General features: G+C 39.3%; 1 protein-coding gene across 16 annotated transcripts in view; it reads left to right on the forward strand.

Annotated features, from left to right (window-relative positions):
* nrxn1a (neurexin 1a) overlaps positions 1 to 21315 on the forward strand; it is a 1334105-nt gene that overhangs the window by 498543 nt on the left and 814247 nt on the right. For 14 of the 16 annotated variants that reach the window (XM_052010794.1, XM_052010792.1, XM_052010793.1 and 11 more), the window contains 2 exons: positions 3239 to 3262; positions 4258 to 4419. In XM_052010794.1, coding sequence (XP_051866754.1) covers positions 3239 to 3262; positions 4258 to 4419 — 186 coding nt within the window. The remainder of the gene's footprint in view (positions 1 to 3238; positions 3263 to 4257; positions 4420 to 21315) is intronic. The other 2 variants (XM_052010798.1, XM_052010802.1) reach the window with 1 other exon arrangement.

The following is a 21315-nucleotide window of genomic DNA, read 5'->3' on the forward strand; positions in this document are numbered from 1 at the left end:
CTAGCCCAGCCCCCACAAAAATATTAACTGTTACACGCCCTGCAAGAATGTATATGCTCATTGTATTTTAAACTTATTGATCATAAAGCTATTCTCCTCTGAATGTAGTTCAAAACAATCTTTTTATGATATGTTTTACATTATAATTCTGCCTTTATTGTGTAGGGTATGTTTTATAGTCAGTAGTAAGAAAGGCAAATGGAATGCTAGCACTCATTTTGAGAGGACTAGAGTATAAAAGCAAGGATGTAATGCTGAGGCTTCATAAGGCATTGGTCAGACGGCATTTGGAGAATTGTGAGCAGTTTTGGGCCCCATATCTAAGAAAGGATGTGCTAGCGTTGGAGAGGGTCCAGAGAAGATTTACAAGAATGGTATGAAAGGTTAACATATGAGGAGCGTTTGATGGCTCTGGTCCAGTATTCACTGGAGTTTAGAAGGATAGGGTGGGGGATCTCACTGAAATTTACCAAATATTGAAAGGCCTGGATAGAGTGGACGTGGAAAGGATGTTTCCAGTAGTAGGAGAGTCTAGAACTAGAGGATACAGCCTCAGAATAGAAGGATGTCCCTTTAGAACAGAGATAAGGAGGAATTTCTTGAGCCAGAGGGTGGTGAATCTGTGGAATTCATTGCCACAGATGGCTGTGGAGGCTAAGTCATTAGGTATACTTAAAGTGGAGTTTGATAGGTTCTTGATTAGTAAGGGCATCAAAGGTTATGGGGAGAAGATAGAAGAATGGGGTTGAGAGGGAAAAATAAATCAGCCATGATCGAATGGCAGAGCAGACTCAATGGACTGAATGGGCTAATTCTGCTCCTATGTCTCACAGTCCTATAGACCAATTGTTCTTTTCTTGTAAGTTTTGTGTATAAAACTATCTCCATCAATTTATGCTAACAAAATGTGGAGCAATGGTATATCACTTGGGATAGATGTTCAGTCCCTCAGTGCATTAAACTTCTGATCTTGGTTGGATAACTTTTTAAGAGCGAGTTAAGGGTAGTTTTGTGTGGATGCAAGAGCATTTTGCCTGCCCAAATTTGGAACTATAGTCGCACTGAAGAAGAAGAGAATACATTCGAGAAAAATAATATAAATAGCCTTGATCCCCTATTGTGACTAAGTCAGGTTAATCAAATATTTTGGGAAAAATTCTTCGGCAATTGTATTAACTTGATAAACTCTACTTCTTTCCTTAAAAAAAAGGAATCCCATTCACCTTTTCTGCTTGAGATGATTGACAAAGATGGAATGGTAGGTCAAGATTCCTGTAGCAAAGACATGCCAAGTACAGATATTCTCATCACAAAGATTCTTAAAGTGATCAGATCATCGTATATGTTCAGTGAAGAAAAATTGCTTAAAGAAAAGGAACTTGGATGACCATAGGACATCCAAAAATGTTTTACGGCTACTGAAGTACTTTTGAAGTGTGGTCCCAACTGCAATGTAATAAGTTTATTGACAACATGGAGCTATTGTCAATTGTATGTAATGGCCAGCAAAAGAAATATTGAAAACTGCTGCAAATCGATTCCAAGATAGTGAAACATAAGTGGGAACAACTTTATCAAGGTCAAAACCATGGCAAAAAAAATATAATTTGCATTAGTTTACCTTCAGAAAATGGGAGTAGAAATTTTCCCTCTAATTTGCGCTAGATATGATTTGCTATCATGGCTAAGTGCTGCACTCTGCATGCAATATTTGGCTCCATTGAAGTCAGCCGTTATCTGTGGGAAGAAAAACAGAGTTAATGTTTCAGGTCAAGAACCCTTAATCTAAACCAATAAGTGAATTCATAATGAATAATGCCAGAATAAATAAATTCAGTTGCCGATGTAAAAACATAAAATGCTGGAAACATTCAGCAAGTTCAGCAGCATCTGTGGAAAGAAACGGAGTTAAAATTAAAAACCTTTTATCAACTGTTGTTGATCATACCACGTAGTCTTTATGACTTTTTCTACATTTATCTTTGTTACACCCAATGTGAGGGATCAGTCTGAGGGCAGGAAGCCCTGATGTTCCAGGATAGAAGAAGCAGCATCAAGAATTACTTTCCCTTTACTTTAACTTAAATTCTTTGCATATCCTAGCCAATCCTGAAAGAAACAATATGCCCCAGGTGATTCTACTGCCAATTTGCTGGCCCATTGCCTTTGTGCTGCAGCAAATCTCTGAAGTGCACCACAATCTTCATTGGGAAGTGTATCCTATAGTGCAACAAGAATTCTAGATACTTGCTTACAGTGCTCTATTTAAATTCAATTAGTCTGGAAAGTGAAGATAACCCATAACTTTTTGTTCAGCACACAATGCTTACCAACATCTCTATCAATGATATTAATTCCTATTTTCTTGCCTGTTAAAAATTGATAATCCATTCTTATCACATAATTCCCATTTGCTGTAAGCAAAGGCATTAGTGGACATTGGGGATTAGATAAAAGATTATGGTTGCATGAAGATTGAAGACTCATTTGTTAAATGCATGCTTGATACATTTTTAGTTTATTAATTCAGATGATGCTAATAATACATGAACCCTTTTATCTGGATCTGTCTTTTCTCGGGTAGTAGGAATAGAATTGACTATTTGAAATGTACATGATTCTATAGATTCCTTGGGTTCTGTGCATTACAGAGCAGATAAGAACAAAGCAATTCTGTTCATTCCTTTAGCTAAACGTTTAATTCTTTTGTTGTACTAAAGTGATCCTTAACTTCGCCAGTATGTACATAGAAAGTTGAAGACATTCAAGGATTTTATTGGGGTTCTACGTGCAATTATTAACAAGATTACATAAACTTCTTAAATCAGTTAGTAACACAAAACAAGAAATTGCTTTAAAAATCTGTTGATTACAGAATTAAAAAAAATTAAAACAACAACAATGAAGGTGATATTTAAACTAACTGTCATGGGTTCAAAGTAAGTATAGAGTCCCTGTTCATGACTAAGGTTTAGCAATATTAACATTTTAATACTGCTATTAATATTATCGATGGCATACTTGTTAGTCTGCTTTTTTCTTGTAAAATTATTTTGCCTTTCTTATATGTTACTAACATGCTTAATAACTAACATGTCATTCATGGAATGTGTCATTCTACTAACCGTTACCTTAATCAAATAATGTACTAACATGGTAGTGACCATCATATTTTTGAGTAACAATCGTTATTCTGTTCACAGTTTTAATTTCCTTTCTCCCCCCCTTCTCCGCAAAGCACTCAGGCATCGGACACGCTATGGTAAACAAACTACATTGTTCGGTAGATATCATTCTAATTGTTTCTTAGTTTGGGTTTGCCGTGTGTTTTCTTTCTTTACTGTAGACATCATTAACAAAAGAGGAACTGGGGTTGGTACTCTTCTGCTTACTTTGAAATCCTTCTTTCATCTGTTGTTGACCTTCTTTATCTGTTTCTATCAAAATCTATTCAAACTACTTCAGGGGCATCATAAAAGTTACAAGCGGTTGCATCAAGTTGTGGTTTTCGGGGAATCAAGCTAAATGGTGGCTGGCCCTGGGTTCACTGGCTCAGCCAGTTCCTGACCATACACAATGCATGGCATGAAGACGTGGACTGGGAATGTCTGAAATGCTACATCCATACATCTGTTCTTCGTTGCAAGCAATTTTGGTGTCTTACCCTTTCAGTTTGCTCTGCATGTGCACATCAGTTTGTAAGACCTGAGTGTGCTTCTTAATTGAATTATTTTCCAGCAGGTTATTTTTATGCACGTTTCTTTTTTTAACAAAAAAAAAGGAAAGATTAAAAAGGGCAGTTGCACGATCAAATAAAGCTAGAGCTCTGTTGGTAGTGCTTACAGTGATGATAATACAGTAGTTGCTCCTAATAGCTTGTGCTTTGTCTGATGGGATTTATTTCAACCAGCTGCACGTTTTTAATCTTTAAATGCATATAATGGATAAACTTACTAATATTTACTTTTAATTCAACTAACTTATGAAACATTCTACTAACACCGTTTTTGTGTCTGCTAAAAACAAATTTTGTTGCATTAGGAAAAATATTAACATCAGTTTTCTATTTGGCTAACATTTTTTCTAAAGTAGTTTAGATCATTTTGGGAGGGGATTTATTGGACCACCAGCTGAGAGCACTGAGACTAATCAGACATGAAAATGGGTTGCTGTCTGCAGGTCTTACACAAGAACCTGAACTGGAGGTTTTTACCTTAATATGAATATTGCATCTTTTCCTTGTGTTTTGTTATGTAGGTGACAATCTCAGTAGATGGAATACTGACAACAACGGGCTACACACAGGAGGATTACACCATGCTAGGCTCTGATGACTTTTTCTATGTTGGAGGCAGTCCTAGCACTGCTGATCTTCCAGGTTCTCCAGTCAGCAATAATTTTATGGGTTGCCTGAAGGAGGTAGGTTCATTTTTGAATAGCATAATATAGGTGGTGGGAAGTAGACCCATAGTTTTGAAAAGGTTTGTATTTTCCCTTCATTAGTGCGCATCCTCCTCCAGCTGGGAAGGAGACATTAGAGTGGGTTTGACATGGAACATCTGAGGTTCTGGACCATCATCATTGTCAGAAAATGAGTTCAAAGAGGATGAGTTGAATAATATGCATTTTCCCCATCATTCTCTATACAGCAGTTTGACAGAGAACAAACAAAACTCACTTAATTAAGGTAGGGAGAATCAAGTGATGAGCAACCTTTGGATTCAAATTCATGGTATCTGGTTTTAAGGCAAGTTTTTTTTGTGACTTGTGTTGCTAATTGTTGCCTTTTATCCCTGTCTAATTACTTTTGTAATAATTACATGCATGGGAGATTGTGATGACCTGATTAGAAATGAGATGAGAAGATAATGTCAAGCTTTAAGCACTTAAGGGTCAATCTTCAGAGCATATGATTAAAACTAAAAATCAACAGCAAATTAAAATGCAGTCTGAGGTCATAGCTGCTGATGACATGGATTCTTGCCTTATTTTGCATTGACATTTCTTTATAGGAGCAGCAGAATGATGAATCTGATGATGCTTCCAGTACTGTAAACACAACTTGTTATGGATACAGAAGTGAGCTTGCAATGAACTGGAAGACAATGTTTATTTTTTAAATTATCTGCTAGACATTCATCCTTAATCAGTAGTGCTAAGTGTGCTATATGCTAGCACTTGCACATTGTACTCAATATGGATAAGTTTAGAAACAATGAAAACATTAATTGGAAAACTTTTAAGGAGACTACCTGAAGGAAGATTCATGCACTGAACACCTCAGCTATTTATTTAGTCAAGCTGATTCCCTTCAAATTGTGCTGAAGCAGGCTACACCTCTCTCAGTAAGCCCCACTGCTACATGCACTGCCCATTTCACTGGTGGACTGTGTAGGCACCCATAATATTAAACATGCATTCAACAGTAATTGATGCTATTGTGCATGCCCAGTTCTCACTGTTTGTGAGCATGTATAATGCAAATTATCATTAAGATAGGATCTGTGCAAAAGTTGTTGAAGTAATTCAAACACTTTCCTCAGCAATTGAAAGTATGATTCCTATTTCATGAGGGTATACAATGTAAAGATTTTATTTTACTGTCTTCAAACACTGTATAATTTTAAATATATTTCTGGAGTTACATTTCTGCATTTTTGGCAATCCGTCATAGGGGTCCATGACTCAACATGTGTGTCTAGAAATTCGTCCACAGACAGTGGTGTTAAACACACCATATATGTAATAGTATTTGTAGTGTACTGTCTCTCCGAGATTTGTTACGTTGATGTTATTGGAACAAATTCCGGAGGCAGAGTGCAGTGCACTGAAATTGCCATGCTATGACATATGGTGCTACGGACTGGGAATGAATTTCTGGCCAATATCTTAGCAACTGAACATAAAGTTTCTCTTCCAAAAGGGTATGTTTTTCAGGAATTGATTTTGAGATAGCTACTACATTGAATTTATGTCAGTAAGTTGAAATCAGAAATTAAAGGGAAATTGATCATATTTGCTCATATTGCCAGACTGGGAAGAGTTTTGAAGTCAGTGAAGGCAACACAGAAGTTAGAAAACGTCCAAGTGGGCAGCAGCTAATGAATTTTAATGCTGACAAGTGCACATACACTGCAAAATGGGTAACGTGCACTGTTGCTAGAAAGTGCTTTAATGTTTTCTAAAGGCATTGCAACAGCATTGTGTGTCACAATTATGTTCTTTGTGAAAGACTCATAAAGATCAATATCTTCTATTGTGAAGTTCCAAGAAAGGCATTATTAGTGTCTGTTTAAATGTGCTGTTCTCTGGTAACTTATGGCAAGTTGTCATAGCTTACAACATTTACCTCACCAAGAGTAATCTCTCCAGCTCTTAGAAAGGCATAATGCAACACAAGCAACACTCCTCCAGTTACAGGGGAGTCATTCTACAGATTGAATGTATGCTGCAGTGATGAATGGGAGTGGTGCAGTGCTTCCAGGGGATCAGCCCTGTTCATTTTGGAGAAGAGTCATGCCTGTATGAGACCACAGAAATCCTCAAATACTACAGCCAGGTATTCCTGATAGTGACTTGTCAGAGAGGTATCTATAAGGACATGGGTGCAGTCTTTGAATACTTACACTTTGAGGAAGACTGCAACATACAGTTCCCCTTGCTTATTCTGCCTGCATCTGTGGGTTGAAGGCAAAGAAGTTTGGTGTTTGGGTGACCTCCCCAACGCCACACTGAGCTGCAAACTGTAAAATGTACAGAGATCAGCAGCAGATCCTAGAATGACTTGAGGTTTGGAAAATGAAAAGAGCTGTGACCCTGAACTCTGTGGACAAAGCAGTCAAGGCACACATGATGTTGTGTTTGGAAGCATAACTACATAAATATTATAGAAGGACACAGCTCAGAAAATCTCCCAATCAAACTATAAATTGTTCAGGTCTTGTTACATCTTGAATATTCTTTTGGTCATTGAAGTGCAAAAGACAATCAGGATAGTAGTCTTAGTGCTGATCTCACATGAACAAATTGTGAGAAGAGAATGTTAGAAACTTAGGTTTTCTTAAATCTGCAAACAAAGCAATTGAGAGGATCTTAATTTACACCCCAAAGTCACCATCATGCGAAGGAGTACAGAGCAACAAAGGAATTCTGGGGTGCATGTCCATTAGAATCCTGGAGGTGGCATTACAGGTGAGAAGACACTTAATGAGGCATGTGGGTTACTTGCTTTATGAGCTGTGTCATAAGAACAGGGAAATTAAGCTAAATGTCTTAAAGCGAGTTAGTACAGTTAAATATTTACAGCATAGGAAGAAAACACCAGCACTAGAAAATGACCAGGATATTGGCAGGAATGAAAATTATTAACCACAAGCAGAGATTGGGTAGGGGAAGATGTTTTTGTTTCAGATGGAGGCAAATGAGGAGAGATTTAATTGAAGTATATAAATTTGTGAGGTGCCGAGATAAAGTGGATAGGAAGAACTTATTTCTCTTGATGAAAAAGTTAATAACCTGGCCAAAAGGTGGAGACTGGGGGTAAATTTAAAGTAATTAATGGGAGTTGTGAAGACTTTATTTTAACCAGAGGATGATTGGGTCTGGAACTCACAGGACAAATGGTAGATGCAGAAACTCACAAGTAGAAATGCTTGATTGAGCAGTTAATGTGCTTGTAACCAACTACACAATTGACTAAAAGTTAACAAGTGATATTAGCCTGGATAGCTTATATTTTGGCCAGCACAGATATAAGGTCTCTTTCTATCATGTGGGACACTGTGGGACAGGCAATTCCAGAAACGTATTAAATCAAATTGTAGGAGGAGCCACAAATGCTAAATTTAAATTGTAGGACTGATGTCAGGGTATTTTCCTCAAGTACATCATGAATCATTTATACCATTGTTAGCCATGGGTGAGGTACTTGAAGATTGGAGAGTGGCTAATGTTGTGCTTTTATTTAAGGAGGGCTGCAAGGACAAGCAGGGGTATTACAGGCAGATGAGCCTAATAGAAGTGGTGAGAATGTTACTGGAAGGGATTCTGAGGGACAGAACCTACTTATGCTGGGAAAGGCAAGGAGTGCTTAGGAGTAGTCAGCATGGCATTGTGTGTGGGAAATCATGTCTTATGAATTTGACTGAGTTTTTTGAAGAGGTAACCAAGAGGATTGATGAGAGCAAAGTGATAGACATTGTCTACATGAAACATAGCAAGGCCTTTGATAAGGTACCACGTGATAGGCTAGTCCAGAAGGGTAGATCACATGGGATACAAGGGTGAGCTGGCCAATTGGATGTAGAATTGACTTGGTGGTGGAAGTCAGAAGGTGGTGGTGGAGGGTTGTTTTTCAGACTGAAAGCCTGTGACCGGCTGCAAGGATCGATGCTGGCTCCACTGTTGTTTGTCATCTATATCAATGATTTGGATGAGAATGCAGTTGGCATTATTAGTAAGTTTATGGATGACATTAAAACTAGTGGTAGAGTGGACAGTGAAGAAGGTTATCAAGGATTACAATGGTATATGGACCAACTGGAAGATTGGCCAAGGAATGGCAGATGAAATTTAGCTCAAACAAGTGTGAAGTGCTGCATTTTGGCAAGTTAAACCAGGGCAAGACTTGCACTGGGGGTCTGGCGAGTGTGGCAGAACAGAGAGACCAAGGGGTACAAGTACACAGTTCCCTGAAAGTGGCGACACAGATAGACAGTGTGGTGAAGAAGGCATTTGGCACTCTTGCCTTAATCAGTCGAGGCACTGAGTGCAAGACTTGAGATGTCACGTTACAGTGATTCAAGAAGTTGGTGTGACCGCACTTGGAGTACTGCGACAACTACTGCTCACCTAACTGTAGGAAGAATGTCATTAAGCTGGAAAGAGTGCAAAAAAGATTCTCAAGGACGCTACCAGGACTGGAGGGCTTGAGTTATAAAGAAAGACTAGATAGGCTGAGGCTCTTTTCCCTGTAGTGAAAGAGGCTGAGCAGTGACCTTGTAGGAGTATATAAGATCATGAGGGGCATAGATAAGATAAATGGTCACAGTCTTTTTTACAGGGTAAGGGAGTCTAAAACTAGAGACCATAGGTTGAAGGTGGAAGGGAAAAACTTTAAAAGGGACCTGAGGAGCAACTTTAATACACTGAACGTAGTTTGTACATGGAATAAGCTGCCATAGGACATGGTAGAGACGGGTGTAATTAGAATATGTATAGGACATTTAGACAGGTACATGGCTAGGAAAGGTTTCGAGAGATATGGGCCATATGCAGGTATATGGGACTAGCTGAGGTAGGCAATTTGGTCAGCATGGACAAGTTGGACTGAAGGGCATGTTTCAGTGCTGCATAACTCTTTGATTCTGGTCCTTCAGTCATTTAAGAAACAATTATAAAATATGATAAGAGGACCACTGGGTCTTTCTGAATGGGTAAACAAAGTGTTCTTCCTTTCCCAGATGTTATTCCTACCTGACTGATGTTCTTTCAATCACACTTGTTGCATGCCAGTTGCTCAAACTAATTCTCAGTAATTGTCCGTTTCTGACTGCCATTTCACGAAAATTGGAAATATATCTTGTTGTTACTTTAATTTTCATTAAGTCTAAAGTATTTTAATCTTTTATGACATTTCTTCTCTGTTAATTAATTTTGTTCCAAATGTATGCCGATGAGGTATTTAATTAGTTATAAAGAATATCTAAAGAACATGGTTAAAAACGATGTTAGGGCCTTAAAGTTAATGGAGCAGTTTATAAATTTCTTTTGCAGAATACCATTAACCTAGCATAGTTTATTTTTATTACCTCATAACAAAATTCATTGCTGAAGTGATTTAATGGAGTGATATAATTAGTATTACAAATGGGAAGGTATGAATCTAGCTCAATTATTTGTGCAAAGTCCTTGGCACAGCTTGACTGTGGCTAATACAATATTATAGAGAAGCCTGAAGGAAAAATACAAATGTTCTTTTCCCCCTCATAAGTTAATTTCACATTTGTGAAAAATCTCTTCAGAACACTGATAGAAATACAGTTGCTTTTTCACAATTCTTCCCACAAAGTGAGCTGCTGCTATTTTCAGGATTTAAAGGGGCTCAGAGTGGCATCCTCATAAAAATCTGTGAACAGCTGGCATCAGAGTGCGATTGGCATGGATTAGAGGAGAAAAAAATGTGTCCTTCTTGCATTATCGCCAAGCTGATCACTGAGAATAATGTCAGAAATTAAATGAACTCACCATATGTCACAGAACTGTCACGAACCAGCAACAAAAGAAACACACTGAGCATAATTCAGTGTTAAAAACTATTTTATTAATCACTACTTATGATAATACGTAAAATAAAAGTTTAAAAAAAAATGTTAGTATGTTAGAATTCAAAAATGTTAAACCTCGAACGTTAACCCCAAAACTAAACTCTTCGTGTGTGTGTGTGACAAAGTCCAAAACTCCCAGTTCCTGAATGGTTCTTAAAGTTCAGTTCCGCAAGCCATAAGGTGAGAGTACATACGAAATCCAAACGTTCCACGATGGAACCCAAACGACACTTCAGTGTTTACTCGGTAGTGACTTCCTCACCCCGAAAAGCATCCGAACCGTGGTCGTCCACATACAAATACCTGTTTCCTTCTACAGGTCAGCAACAAAGTGAACTCCACCAGATTACTTCCAACTTCCATACATGGATTTCAGTGGCAAACACAGTTATTGTTTCTCATCCATCGATAGAGAAAACAAGCAGGCTGGTGTCTCTCTCCCTTCTCTCTCTCTCTCCTTCTTCTTCTTCTTACTTCTTCAACAACGTCATTACGTCCTTTATCTTCTATTGACGTAAGCACGCCCCACACACACATACACACACACTCTCTATCTTAAAGGGACTTTCACTGAGTCTGTAACAGAACAACTTCATAATAGGCTTACCATGGAGATGAGGGAAAACAAGGAGATGGAAGGAGGTGGTATTCTTCTCTGTGACACACTTTAAGCAACCTTGCACTGTTGCAAGGTGGGGGGTGATAAATGGGGCATTGGTGTATGTAGTTCCGATGTTTGAAAGTTTGAAACAACCACTGATGAAAGATTCGATTGCATGAGAAACTGAGACTGGAATGGAAAACCTTTAATTGAATCTTAATGACAATCTCAAAACAATGTGCTACTGTTTTATTTGTGCTTTATTGCATTTACAAACTCCAATTTAAATCAGTTAGGAAGTAAGTATGTGGTGCATGACTTGTGAGATCATAAGTTGAGGAACTGACCCCAGTGTAAATCATCAAATACATTAATATAAATCATGCACAGAAGTCCCTGGACCAATTTCACGATATATTCCATTTTATCAAGAAATTGTTACTAGCACTGTTTGTAAATGTGGTATTTGTCCATGAAAAGCAATTGTTAATAGATTAATTTTATTAGCATCTACTGATGACAGTTTGTTCCCCACAACTCATCTAAAATTTTTGAAGAACTTCATTAGGCTTGAAAAGAATTATGAGTTATTAAGAGAGAAACGTTTGCCATTTTTATTAATTGTGGAGGAACAATTTAAGATAAGAGAAGAAAGTGAAACTAGAAATGTCAATAGTTGACATAGAATGGATGTTGGGGGATTTGCAAAATGCCTGATTGCATCAAAATTGACTGGCAAATCCCAAAGGGTGATAGGCAGCATGTATTATTGAAAGGTTTATTTTTTCTTTCATCATCATGTTAAAAAATATGTATTAGGTTTTGGCATTTTGTTCACTGTCTAGCATAATACATATGGTTTGCTGCAGACATCTGTGTAATAGACAAGATGTTGATTAATGGCAAAGCTACAATAATCAGCAGTTGGGCTAGTGTATAGTACCAAATGAAAAACAAACTGATATGTAATTTCCGGCAAATTCAGGCACAAAGGGAATGGATATCACTAATACCAGTCACATACCATAGTTGGATAAATAACATTTGTAACATCTCAGCATCAACTGAGCTTCTGTTACAGTATAACATAGTTTCATTGAGTGAACAGGCAGGTAGGAATGGATATTACAAAAATAAAGCTCATGTTTCATATTAAAGCACATTATTTGCCCCTTCTTTAGCATAAAATATCAGAATTCATATTTATGGAGCTACACGGTTACTTACCAACACAGCTATCAAGCTAAAATACCCAATACAAGAAGTAATTACAGAGATAAACTGATCAGAATTGACTTGAAGTTGAATAATTGGTTCTGATATTACCTGTACTTGAATACATTAATCTTCATACTTAAGAAATCCTACATGCTGGACTAATTGACCAAAGACCAGACATTTCTTCTTGTGTATCACACAAGAACATTAAAGTATGTCAAAAGTTAATTTTGTCTGTCTGAGGATATGCTTAATAGTTTTTAATACTAGAAGTAGCATAAAGCTGGATTTCTTGCATGACTTTTTATCACTGTGTCCTGCCACATTATTGATGGCTTACTGTTTTCATTTAAACCCAAACACTTGATCCCTATGGAGGGATCTCCTCTGTCATCACTATGTGCAAACTCCACCAATACTAATTATTTAGCCTTTGTTTATCTGAAAGCAAAAATAGGTGAAAGAATATGACATTTTTTCTGAATAATAGTAATTTTGTCTACCATTTAAGCTTAATTAACGCATGCATTTACCCTTTTAAGGCACACTTTTCCTACATACCCTTTATTTGATATTCCAGGTCAAGTACTTTTTGTTGTGACAACAATCCATTTAAGATTCATGGATAATTTAACTGGATCTCAAATAATAATGCTCAGCAATAAAAGTAATTTCTGATATATGTGTAGATTAAATTTTGGAATGAACTTTGAACTGCCATAATAAACCATAAAAATTCATCATTTTAATGCAAAGTAAAGTTAAAACAATAGGGAGTATACATAGTTTAATTAAATGGAATTCAGTTTGAAATCAGTTCTCAATGATCGCCACTAGTTCCACTAAATTTGTAGCTATGCACTGAGTATTTCAATTACTAAAGACATAAGTTTAAAATGTACTCTTCTCCATGTAAAACCTGTCCTTTGTCTTGCAATAAAACTGAGAAGCTTTCAAAAGTACTTTGTACTCTCCTTCCCATGATAGATCTTTAAAAAGTTCTTCCTTATTGTCTTATTTGTCAGGTTTCTTTACATACAAAAGCTAGCAATTGGGACTTAAACATGAACTATTTCAGTGGTCTAAACATTGGTGCCTCAAAACTGGCAAGATGGTTCAGTGGAAAGTTGGTGAAAAATGTTAAAGTAGAAGTAGATCTGAAGCCAATGGAACTTGATCAACTGCCATTTTCATGCTGATAGGTTTTGTAATAGTTCCAAGAGGTAGGAATCATCCTTAATGTAATTAAATCCCAGATCCCATGGAGGAACTGAAAGCCTAATTTACATTTATCATTTGCAGTGCCTATTTTCCAGGCTTGGGATGCCTGCTTGTAAAAAGAAAATAAAAGCTGTCAAGTTCTTTAGTTTCCTCCCACCACACAAAAAAACATACAACTGCTGACTGCAAATCATCCCTGTTGAAGATTTGCTGTAGAGGATGTTGGGGAGTTGATGGGTTTTTGAGAGAGAATAGATTACAGGGGGATTAGTGGAGGAATGGGATTGATGGGAATCCTCTGAGCTGGGATGGGTTGTCACCTTGTTGCAAGGAAAATACAGAATGTGCAATTCATATTAGAAGAAGTTATTAGAGTGATGAATGCAAAGGATACTTATCAGTTAAAGCTGATTGAGGATAGTGGAGGGTGTAGTAGTGAATTCAGAAGCAGGGATCAGAGGTGGCAGGGGATGAGATGGCAAACATTCCAAGGATATGAGAGAGAGCATTCAGCAGGGTATATGGTTGTAGTATGAAACTGGGGAGTGCACACCAAGTTAGTTTAATTCAATGGTCCTTTCTTAGGTGTGGGAATTGCATGCTGACTTTTTTTGTCAACATTAATGTTATGGATGGGGATCCACCAATGCACAATGAATACACTCATCCTATCTGGACCATTGGAAGCTTAGGGCAACTTTCAGTAGTCAAAAATCTGGTATAGTGAGGAATTTCTTGGCCTGGTTTCTTTGCAGCCATAATTCTAGCCTAAACATTGCTAAACTTCTTAAATTCTACTTTCAAGGGAACAGTAAGTTTTCTTTAATCATTAGTTTACTTAACTCATTTTTTCTTCGGGGCTTTCTTTATTGTCAGACCAGACCATCAGCATGGTTATTGTAGTTACATTTGAATCAGATATTGGGCACTCATTGTCAAGTGACCAACTTCTTGAACTCCAGCCCCCACTACAAACCCCCTCCCTCTACTCTCCCCAATCCTCACAGATATTTCAACATCTGAATTGCATGACAGAATGAGACGGAATACTCCTCTTGCATAGAAGAGTTGCGTTCCAACAGCACTTCAGAAAGTTGACTCCATCCAGGACCCAGCACCCTGCCACTATAGGAATAACCTGCCTACATCTATCAAAGCTTTGTCAACAATGACTTCCATCACCCAGAAAGGGAAGGTGAATAGGCATGTTGAAGGCTATTTTCAAGCTTTCTTCCAAATCACACCCCATCCTGACTTTTAACTGACTTTTAGCTGATTTTTAACAATTTTGTTCTAATTGTGTTCATGTAAAAAATTGTGTTTAATTTATGTTTTCCTTGTGAATGCTGCTTATATGATGCTATGTGCCTGTGCTGCTGCTGCAAGTAAGTTTTTCATTGCACCTGTGCGTACATGTACTTGTGCATATGACAATAGACTCGACTTTGACTTTGAAAGTACTGTAATTAGATGAAACTCTTGGAAATGTCCTTATTTATAGATGTACTACCAGCACACAGCCCACAGCATTCAGAAAGATTTTTCACCGTCACTTCTTACAATGCATTAGGATTAGGCAATAAATATTTGCCTTGCCAATGATGCACAGGACAGTGAATGAGTAAAATAGATGGCAAGAATTTGTGCTGGACGTAATCCTATTATACATACCCTTGGAAGCTTTGCCCACCTCAGTTAAATATGTGTTTGGCCACACCAAAAGTCACAAACAGGAAAGAGATCAGATGCTGATGCAAGGGACTACAGATGCTGGAATCTGGAGCAACACTCAAATCGCTGGAGGAACCCAGTGGGTCAGGCAGTATCCATGGATGGAAATGGATAGTCGACATTTCAGGTCAAGACCCTCATGATGAAGTCCAGATGAATGGTCTCAACCCAAAACAGAAATTTCCATTTCCTCCACAGTGCTGCCTGACCCACTGAGCTCCTCCAGTGTTTTGTGTGTTGTTCAAGAGGTCAGATGCTGGTGAGTTCAGTGATGGCTCTGGGATATACGATATGAAGGTTTAGATGTACTTTGCGTTTGGCTTTTTAGTTTATGCTCACCACTCACATATACCAACAGGAAACGAGGAACAGATATGCAGTCAGATGATAAAAAGAGGTAAAAACAGCAGTACTGTAGTGGGTGATTTTTAACTTCCCCAATATTGACTGGGACCCTTTCAGTACCAGGGGCTTAGATGGAGCAGAATTTGTTAGGTGCATCTCAGAAGGCTTCTTAAAACAATATGTATATTTCCAAACTGGGGATGGGGCCATATTAGACACTGTATTGGGGAATGAGCCTGGCCAGGTGGCAGAAGTTTTAGTGAGGGAGCATTTTGGGAACAGTGACCATAATTCTGAAAATTTGAAGATGGTGATGGATAAGGATAAGATGGGTCTTTGGGTGAAAATGCTAAATTGTGGTAAAGCTAGTTACAAAAGCATAAGGCAGGCACTGGAGAAAGTAGTTTGGGGCAGCTATTTGAAGGCTAATCCACATTTAACATGAGGGAGTCTCTTAAAGGCCAGTTGATTTGAATTCAGACCAGCATGTCCCCATGAGGATGAAAGATGAGGATGGCAAGGTTTTTGATAACAAGAGATATTGTAAGTTTAGTTAGAAAGATGAAGTAAGCATATGTAAGGAAATCGGACAAGGATCTTGAGGAATATAAAGGAAGCAGGAAAGAACTTAAACAAGAAATCAGAGGGCTAAAAGGGCCATGAGATATCCTTGGCGAATAGAATTAAGGAGAATCCCAAGGCATTTCATACATATATTAACAGCAAGACGGTAGCTAAGGAAAGTGTAGGTTCTTTAAAGAATGAAGGAGGGAATTTATGCATGGAGCCAGAGGAAACGAGTGAGGTTCTTAATGAGGACAGCACTGCTATACACCAAGGAGAAGGCCACAGATGATGGAGAGATTAGGGAAGGGTCATAGAGTTATACAGCTTGGAAACAGACCCTTTGGCCCAACTCATCCACGCCAATCAAGGTGCCTTCCTAAGCTGGTCATGTTTGCCTGCTTTTAGACCATAAGACAGAGGAGCAGAATTAGACCATTCAGCCCATCGAATCTGCTCTGCCATTCGATCATAGCTAATTTATTTTTCCCTCTCAACACCATTCTCCTGCCTTCTCCCCATAACCTTTGACATCCTTACTAATCAAGAACCTACCAACCTCCCCTTTAAATATACCCAATGACTTGTCCTCCACAGTCATCTGTGGCGATGAATTCCACAAATTCACAACCCTCTGGCTAAAGAAATTCCTCCCCATGGTGCATGGAACGCACTGCCTTCAGGGGTTGTGGGGGCAGATACATTAGGGACATTTAAGAGACTCTTAGATAGGCACATGAATAACAGAAAAATAGGGGTGTATGTGGGAGGGAAGGGTTAGATAGATCTTAGAGCAGGATAAAATGTCGGCACAACATTGTGGGCGGAAAGGCCTGTACTGTGCTGTAGTGTTCTATGTTCTATGTTCTATCTCTGCTCTAAAGGGACACCCTTCTATTCTGAGGCTGTGCCTTCTGGTCCTGGACTCTCTCACTATTCAAAACATCCTCTCCACATCTACTCTATCCAGGCCTTTCAATATTCGGTAGGTTTCAATTAGATCCCCCTTCATCCTTCTAAACTCCAACGAGTACAGACCCAGAGCCATCAAGGGCTCCTCATATGTTACGTTGGCCCGTATCGCTCTAAACCTTTCCTGTCTATGGACTTGTCCAAATGTCCTTCAAGTATTGTAATTCTACCCACCTCCATCTCTTCCTCTGGCAGCGCCTTCCATCTGTCCACCACTCTCTGTGTGGAAAAACTTGCCCCTCAGGTCCCCTTTAAATCTTTCCCCCTCACTTTAAACCTGGGACCACTAGTTTTAGATTTCCCTACCCTGGAAAAAAGACTATGACCATCCACCTTATCCATGCCCCTCATGATTTTATAAACCTTTGTAAGCTCACCCCTCAGCCTCCTTCGCTCCAGGTAAAACAGTCCCAGCCTATCCAGTCTCTCCTTGTAACTCAAGACCTCCAGTCCCAGCGACATCCTTGTGAATATTTTAGAGTCATAGCATTAAACAGGCCCTTCAGCCCAACTCATCCATGCCAACCAAGGTGCCTTCCTGGGCTAGTCCTATTTGCCTGTATTTGGTCCATATCCCTCTAAACCTTTCCTATCCACGTACCTGTGCAAATGTATTTTAAATATTATAATTGTTCTCACCTCTACCATTTCCTCTGGAAGCTCATTCCATATCCCCTCCTCCCTCCGTGTAAAGAAATCTTGACCCTCAGGTGTCCTTTAAGTATTTCCCCTCTCACCTTAAACCTATGCCTCTAGTTTTAGATTTTCCTACCCTTAGGAAAAATACTGTGACCATTCACCTTATCTATGCCCTTCATGATTTTATAAACCTCTGAGCCCTTTCTAGCTTAATCACATCATTCCTATAGTATGGCAACCAGAATGGCACACAGTATTTCAGGTGCAGTCTCACCAACATCCTATACAGCTGAAGCATGACCTTCCAACTCCTGTACTCAATGCCCTGACTGGTGAAGGCAAACATTACATATGCCGGCTTCACCACCTTGTCTACCTGTATTGCCGCTTTCAGGGAACTATGTTCTTGTACCACTAAGTCTCTCCCCACTAATCTGATATTTATTGTGCAACTCCTGCCCTGGGTTAACTTCCCAAAATGCAGCACTTTGCACTTGTCTGAGTTAAATTCTATCTGCCACTTCTTGGCCCACTTTTCCAGTTGATCTAGATCCTGTTGTAACCTTCGACAACTTTCTTCACTGTCCACAACACCATGAATTTTGGTGTCATCCATAAACTTACTAATCATGCCACGTATACTCTGATCCAAATTGTTTCCATAACAAATAACAGGACCAGCACCAATCCCGGCAGCACACCACTCGTCACAGGCTTGTAATTTGAAAAACAATGCTCCACTACCACCCTCCATCTCCTTCCACCAAGCCAATTTTGTATCCAGTTGGTTAGCTCACCCTGGATCCTATGTGATCTCAACTTCCATACCAGTCTACCATACAGGATCTTGTGAGAGCCTTGCTAAAGTCCAAGTTGCCAACATTGATATTCTAGGGCATGCCAATATTAATAAGGAGCAAGTGTTTGGTGTCTTTCAAAAAAAAAGCATTAAGGTGGATAAGACCCCAGGGCCTGATGGGATCTGTCCTAGCATACTGAGGGAAACAAGGGAGGAAGTTGCTGGGGCCTTGACAGAGATCTTTGTACCCTGTTGTCCAGGTCTCATTTTATGTAGGCATAGACTGCTTCATTTTGTGAAGGTTTTTCAGTGGAATTGAACATTCTGTATTCATGAATGGACATACCTATTTCTCATCTTTTGATGGAGGAAAGGTCAATAATCAGTAGTTAAGCATTGCTGGGCATCGAAGACTGCTCTGAAGAACTCTTGCAATTATATTTGCAGATTAACCTCCAGCAATCACAACCATCCTTTGTGTGAAATGTGATTGCAAAGAAGTGTTTTCATTCCTACTTGCTTCAGTTTTATTAAAGCTTCTCAATGCCACACAAAGTCAAATTCTACCATGATGTCAAGGACTCTGTGCAAACATAGACAAAGTACTTCAATTTCATTAGGGAGGTGAGCTGCAAAGGCTGTGATGAGAATAGAGTGATGCAGTTAGTCAGATTGGATTTATCCTCTTTTGTGGAAAGGAAATACCTGAACCATTGCCTGTATTTTTGGATGGCTGTCAGTGTTGTGATATATTGGAATGTCCTAGCTTGAAGCACAGTTGAAGCAAGTGATGTTGTCAAGTTTTCTAGACTTTGCCCTTGGACAGTTTTGATATCATGTGGAATAAATTTCTTTAAAGGCCAGCAGCTGTAAAAGTTGAGAGCTCAATGGAGAGTGAGATAGATTATTCTTGTGGCACTTCTGGCTGAAGATGGTTACAAGCTCTTCAGTCTTTGACATGCACAGTGATCTCTGCTATGATATTTCATTTATTTTTTGAAACGTGGGAGTTTTTAGCAAGTTCAGCATTTATTGCCAAACTCAGTTGCCCTTGAAAAGCTGATGGTGTGGCACCATCTTGAGCTGCTGAAGTCTTTCTGGTGAAGACATTCCCAAAGTTCATTGATTGAGTAAAGAGAATGAATAATGTTAGTCAGGCAGACTCCTTTGTCCTGAATGATGTTGAACATCTTGATTTAAGTTGGATGTAAGTGGTGAGTATTCCATATGATCCTGACTTCTGCCTTGTAGATATTGTAAAGGCTTTGGGGAGTCAGGAGATCTCCCATGCATTGTAAAATATCATTCTCTGACCTCTTTTAGCCAAAGTATTTATTTGGTGGGTCCAGTTGACTTTCTGGACAGTGCTGATCTCCAGGATGTCCTCATGTCCTCAAGCCAAATGACCTCTATGAATCACAGCCAACTTACTTTGAGACACAAGAGATTCTGCAGATACTGGAATCTGGAGCAACACACACAAAGTGCTGGAGGAACTCACCAGGTCTGCCAGCATCTACGGAGGGAAGTAAACAGTCGATGTTTCGGGTCAATACCCTTCATCGGGACTGGAAAGGAAGAAGGCAGAAGCCAGAATAAGGAGGTCAGGGGTGAGGGAGGAGCACACACAGGCAGGTGAGAGGTGGGAGATGTAAGAAGCTGAGAGGTGATAGGTAGAAGAAGGAATCCAGTCGGAGAGGGCAGTGGAGCATGGAATAAAGGGAAGGAGGTGGGGAATGGATGGGCAGGTCATGAAGGCGGGGGAAGGGTGAGAAGGGGTGAAGGGGCCACAGGAATGAAGGAAGACAAGGGGGGGGAAGGAGGGAGAAAAAAAAGGGGGTGAAGAGGGGAGAGGTTACTGGGAGTTAGAGAAATCGATGTTGAGATTGTCAGGTTGGAGACTACCAAGGTAGAATATGAGGTGTTGTTCCTCCAAGCTGCGTCTGGCCACAACGTGGCATTAGAGGAGGCCATGGATAGACTTGTCAGTATGGAAGTGGGATGTAGAATTGAAGTGGCTGGTCACCAGGAGATCTTTGCTTTTGCGGTGGACAGAGTGAAGGTCCTCGACGAAGCGGTCACCCAATCTGCTTCGGGTCTCACTGATGTAGAGGAAGCCACATCGGGAGTACCGGATGCAAATTCCTTTGTGTAAGGTATGATTCCAGCCATTGGAGTGCTTTCACCTTGATGCCCAGTGACTTCAGTTTTACCAGGATTTCTTGATGCCACACTTGTTCAAATACCATCTTGGCCTCAAAGGTAGTCAATGTCACTTCACCTCTGGAATTCAATTCTTTGGTCTATGTTTGGATCAAAGCTAAGATGAGATCTGAAATGGACTGTTCATGGCAAAACCCAAACCTAGGCATCAATGAGCAGGTTATTGGAGAGCAAGTGCTGTTTGATAGTACGTACTGTTGAAATACCTTCCATCACTTTGTTCTTAAGGGTGCTTATAGCTTTTCATTCCAAATGAAATTAATTAACTGAATTTAAATTCCTTTGCTGCCAGGGTGGAATTTGAACTTAGACCTTCAGATTACTGGTCCAGCCAGTCCATTACCTTAAGAACAGATATACTGAGAAAAGAAGAAGCAAGGTTAGTGGCCACAATCACATCATCTGGAAACTTGTAAATTTAAGAATTGAAAATGCACCCACTCAGCATAAGGACCCTGCCATATGTTACTCTAGTGCTGAGTTTGCTTGCCTGGTATGGGAACTCTGCCCACTCAAAACAAAAAGTGAACCCTGTGCTGAATGACCGCTTAGTCAGAACTTACTGCCTAGGGTCAACAAACATCAACTGCTGAAATGGCATCAATAAACTTGAGAGAATTGTGACCAGCTGAGCAGAATAGCAAATAGAGGCTGTCAGAGGCCTCACGTGGTTACAT

The sequence above is a fragment of the Pristis pectinata genome, chromosome 3 (assembly GCF_009764475.1).
Source record: "Pristis pectinata isolate sPriPec2 chromosome 3, sPriPec2.1.pri, whole genome shotgun sequence".
Taxonomy (NCBI): Eukaryota; Metazoa; Chordata; class Chondrichthyes; order Rhinopristiformes; family Pristidae; genus Pristis; species Pristis pectinata.